General features: G+C 42.4%; 1 protein-coding gene across 1 annotated transcript in view; it reads right to left on the bottom strand.

Annotated features, from left to right (window-relative positions):
* LOC105897969 (zinc finger CCCH domain-containing protein 7B) overlaps nt 1-5,000 on the bottom strand; it is a 23,187-nt gene that overhangs the window by 3,030 nt on the left and 15,157 nt on the right. Inside the window, exons 18-20 of the mRNA XM_031576901.2 lie at nt 4,877-5,000; nt 3,877-3,982; nt 897-1,005 (exon numbers count right to left, since the gene is read on the bottom strand). The exon at nt 4,877-5,000 is cut by the window's right edge and continues 106 nt beyond it. Of these exons, the coding sequence (XP_031432761.1) occupies nt 897-1,005; nt 3,877-3,982; nt 4,877-5,000 (339 nt within the window). The remainder of the gene's footprint in view (nt 1-896; nt 1,006-3,876; nt 3,983-4,876) is intronic.

Here is a 5,000-nt window from a genome sequence, read left to right as displayed (position 1 = left end):
CACACACACACACACACACACACACAGACACACGCACACGCACACGCACACGCACACGCACACACAGACACAGACACAGACACACAGACACACAGACACACAGACACACAGACACACGCACACGCACAGACACAGACACAGACACGCAGACACAGACACACAGACACACACACACGCACACGCACAGACACAGACACAGACACAGACACAGACACACAGACACACAGACACACACACACACACAGGAAATAGGAACTATGTGAATATATGAAGCAGAACCTGATAGTTCAGTGAAAGATATTTGTAAATAATGTGATTTTGCAGAGATGCCATTGTGGCAGAAGAATGTGGTGATTGCTTTTGACATTTGATATATTATTTTGTGGCGGGTAATGTTTAGAAAACTATCCAGTTTGCATCCTAAGACGCAAGACACAGTTGTCCCAGCTGAAAACTGACCTGTATTTGTCTCTCTGTTGTGTTATATGCAGTATAGTGTAAATATGTATATATATATATATATATATATATATATATATATATATATATGTTCAATCTATATTTTTATTGTTTTTGTGTCTGAGAGCTGCTACCTCAATTTCGTTGTACTTGTGCAATGACAAATAAATATATTCTATTCTATTCTATTTTCTATAACGCGCACTACGCGCTGTGCGTAGGGCACCAACTCCTGTGGGGGCACCAAAAAATAGGCAACTGAAAAATCATCATAGTTATAATAATTATAATGCCGATATTATTTCATATAGAAATATTAGGCACCGTTTAAGCATGTATATCACAAAACAGGCAGAACAAGAGAGATATTTAATTTATTGACAAATAAATATATTCTATTCTATTCTAATTTCAGAAAGCCAAAGAGAGCAGCTCACAGCCTTCGGCCCTCATGTGGGTCCACACGTCCCTCTCCTCCTGGCTGTGAGCGAAGGAGCAGTTCCCAATGTAGTGGCACTTCCTCTGGTTTAGCACATGGACGCATATCTGAGGACGACATTTACATTTTACATTTAGTCATTTAGCAGACGCTTTTATCCAAAGCGACTTACATATGTGCGACTTACAATGTATACACATTTTACATTTACACTGATGGCACACTGCTAATTAGGAGCAATTAGGGGTTCAGTGCCTTGCTCAAGGACGCTTCGACAGGGAATCGAACTAGCAACCTTCTGATTACTAAACGACTTCTTTACCTCCTGTACCACTGCCGCCTACCTCCTGTACCACTGAACGCACACGTCAAGCTTAGTCCCTTTCCAAGAACACACACACACTGAGGCAGCACATGGACGCATATCTGAGGATGAACGCACACGTCGTCAAGCTTCGTCCCTTTTCCATGAACACACACACCGAGGCAGCACTGGGACTAAGACAGGCAAATGAGAGACTAACGCGCTTACAAGACCAAAACAAACTTAAATTCTGCTCGGCCCAGCTGTGGCCTACACATGTATGTCCCACATAGGGGCAGCAAACAACGCATTTAGGAGCAACATTTACATTACATTTAGTCATTTAGCAGACGCTTTTATCCAAAGCGACTTACATATGTGCGACTTACAATGTATACACATTTTACATTTTACACTGATGGCACACTGCACATCAGGAGCAATTAGGGGTTCAGTGCCTTGCTCAAGGACACTTCGACAGGGAATTGAACTAGCAACCTTCTGATTACTAAACGACTTCTTTACCTCCTGTACCACTGCCGCCCCACCTACAACAACACCATGAGGAAGGTCGGGTTGAGGCAGATTCCACCCACTAGCATCTGCGATGGCCTTTGTGGATGCAATTGACTGTGTTTCAGTCTTCATCATCATCATCATCTTCACCATTGTTTTGTCATGTGGAGACCAATCCGCATTGAGCATTTGGTGTGGTCACAGAGTAAAATGACCAATTGGAATGAACGTGGTGGACTTTGGGCTCAAAAACGCTGTTCAATACAGGAAAAAAAAACTGTACTTCAGATGGTATTTGTTCCACGGTTGTTGGGTGCAGAAGAAAATGTTGTTGTTTCCTCCCCACCTGTTGGCTACTCTCGCTTACTCTCATTTGATCAAAGGCACTGGATCTTCACATGGAACATTGAGTTCACTTATAAAATAACTTTGTGTTTAAATGGTTGACTATAAAATTGTTTTATAAAAGCAATATAGTACTCGTGCGAGTGGGGTAGGCAACACCACCCGTGGGAATATCCCTTACCTACCCCACTCGCACGAGTACTATATTGCTTAATTGATCATTTGAGGATATCAGTCATGGCGAGTCTTTAACATAAACATTTAAGTGGGTTAATCTATAATACTGTAGATTAGAACAATCTTAACAATCAAATATCTATCATAACGAAGTTGCTTTCTTTGTGTGAGTTCAGTCTACACTATTTCTGTTCGTATACTTATCATCCTTCAATGGTGGCATTAGGAATGTTTAATATGAATAATAATAATAATGTTTAAGAATAATAATAATGTTTAATATGAATAAAAACACATTTCTTTGTGAATTTTTAGTCACTACTATAAAGCCCCACTGTGTATCACCTAGAGCATCGGTTCCCAAACTGGGGTACGCGTACCCCCAGGGGTACGCAAAGTGGTTCAGGGGGTACGCGGGGAGAAAAATTTCCGCAATAACGGAAAACGGACGGAATTCGCTGTATTTCTTTCTAATAAACACAACAACGAACCCAACGATGAACAAGCATTAATTAAAAAACAAAACCACTGAGAAAATGTCGGTTGACTCACACACCTCAACACATACAGCCTGTAAAATGAATTCGCTCATCTTCCCAATCGCCTGCAAATAATGTTTTTGAAGTCTTCTGTTCTGTTGATGGCTGGCAAACAACAACCTTAAAAGGTTTGGGTCACTTGTGGCACATATTATTCACTCATTTTAAGCCATAAATTTACCTCAGGGAATAAAACGGAATTGTGAAAAGGAGAACGTAGGTGGAGATTGAATGTCTGAAGGGGTACGAGACTGTAAAAAGTTTGGGAACCACTGACCTAGAGTAATACTTTAGAGGACAAAGCCTATGCAGTCTAAATTCAAAGCCTATGCAGTCTAAATCCAAAGCCTATGCAGTCTAAATCCAAAGCCTATGCAGTCTAAATCCAAAGCCTATGCAGTCTAAATCCAAAGCCTATGCAGTCTAAATCCAAAGCCTATGCAGTCTAAATCCAAAGCCTATGCAGTCTAAATTCAAAGCCTATGCAGTCTAAATTCAAAGCCTATGCAGTCTAAATCCAAAGCCTATGCAGTCTAAATTCAAAGCCTATGCAGTCTAAATTCAAGGACTGAGAGACTTAGGAGGAGTTTTTACCCACAGGCAGTGAGACACTTGATCTCAATGTTTTCCTTATTTTTATTTATTTAATTTTTATAAAATTTTCTTTTCATTTTTCTTTTCTTTTCTTTTTGCACAGTGTGTGGAGTGTAGACCCTTTTACATTTCACTCCATTCGTTGTATGTGACAAATAAAACACTTCTTGAATCTTGAAATCACACGGCAATCAGGACCCTTGAACAGTTGGGCCTTTGTACACGTGAGTGATGCATGATGCTCACATAGACTTAAAGACCGTTATGTGACGTATTTCAAGGTATCTAAAGAGGAAGAGAGAGTTTAAGACATTTCGAACAGTCCTTGCTCTCTTAATAGGAAGGAAGGAAGGAAGGAAGGGAGCATTTGAAGCCTATTCGAACAGGCCCATAGACTTAAAGATGACCTAAAGATGCACTCACATCATATTTCTGAGGGTGGTTCCTGGAGAAGGGTGGAGGTCTGACCATTATCCATTTCTAGGGTTAGGGTTAGCACTCACGTCATATTTCTGAGGGTGGTTCCTAGAGAAGGGAGGAGGTCTGACCATGATCCATTTCTTCTTCTCAAAGGCCTTCACCAGAAGCACCCGTCGCTCCTTAATCCAGCTGCAAAGGATTATGGGAGACTATTAGTCACCGTGCGTGCACACTGTACCATTGTGACCTCTAGATGTGTGTGTTTGTACACTGAAGGTCATTGGGTCATTTACTTTAATTCCAATGCTACAGTGAGATATCTAATTCTGCAACATGCGTGGGATGGAGGTTTAGCAACACAGATACTCCAGCGTGCAACATCAGCAACGTTACCATGGCAAGGTTACCATGGCGTTTTATTGTATCTTTTCCATGGTCCTTTCTAAGAGGCCTTGAGAACGTGCCAATCCTCCCTAAACTGGAGGTGGAGAGCTGTGTGTGGGAGTGTCAGAGTGGCATACATGCACTTTTACTGAACTGAGATCAGCTCTTCACTTATCGTCCTTTCAGACTACACAACGTTTCAGTTGCCGGAGGTAAAGGGAACGGCAGAAGACACATTTACATTTAGTCATTTAGCAGACGCTTTTATCCAAAGCGACTTACATATGTGTGACTTACAATGTATACACATTTTACATTTTTACACTGATGGCACACTGCACATCAGGAGCAATTAGGGGTTCAGTGTCTTGCTCAAGGACGCTTCGACAGGGAATCGAACTAGCAACCTTCTGATTACTAAACGACTTCTTTACCTCCTGTACCATTGTCGCCCCACAGACACAAGGCGGCGCTGTGGCTCACACACACACACACACACACACACACACACACACACACACACACACACACACACACACACACACACACACACACACACACACACACACACACACACACACACACACACACACACACACACACACACACACACACACACACACACACACACACACACACACACAGACACACACACACACACAGACACACAGAGACACACACACACACACACACACTCACCTGTGGCGGGCTTTGGCCAGACAGTACTTGAGCGCCCTGTCCGGCTCGCTGACCACACCGTCCCTCCAGCAATGAGCGCACACGAACTTCATCTTCATGTTCAAGCTCCGCCCTCGGGACGCGC

This window comes from Clupea harengus, chromosome 1 (genome assembly GCF_900700415.2).
Source record: "Clupea harengus chromosome 1, Ch_v2.0.2, whole genome shotgun sequence".
Taxonomy (NCBI): Eukaryota; Metazoa; Chordata; class Actinopteri; order Clupeiformes; family Clupeidae; genus Clupea; species Clupea harengus.
The sequence above is the reverse complement of the archived record's forward strand: the minus strand, read 5'-3'. Positions and strand labels throughout refer to the sequence as shown.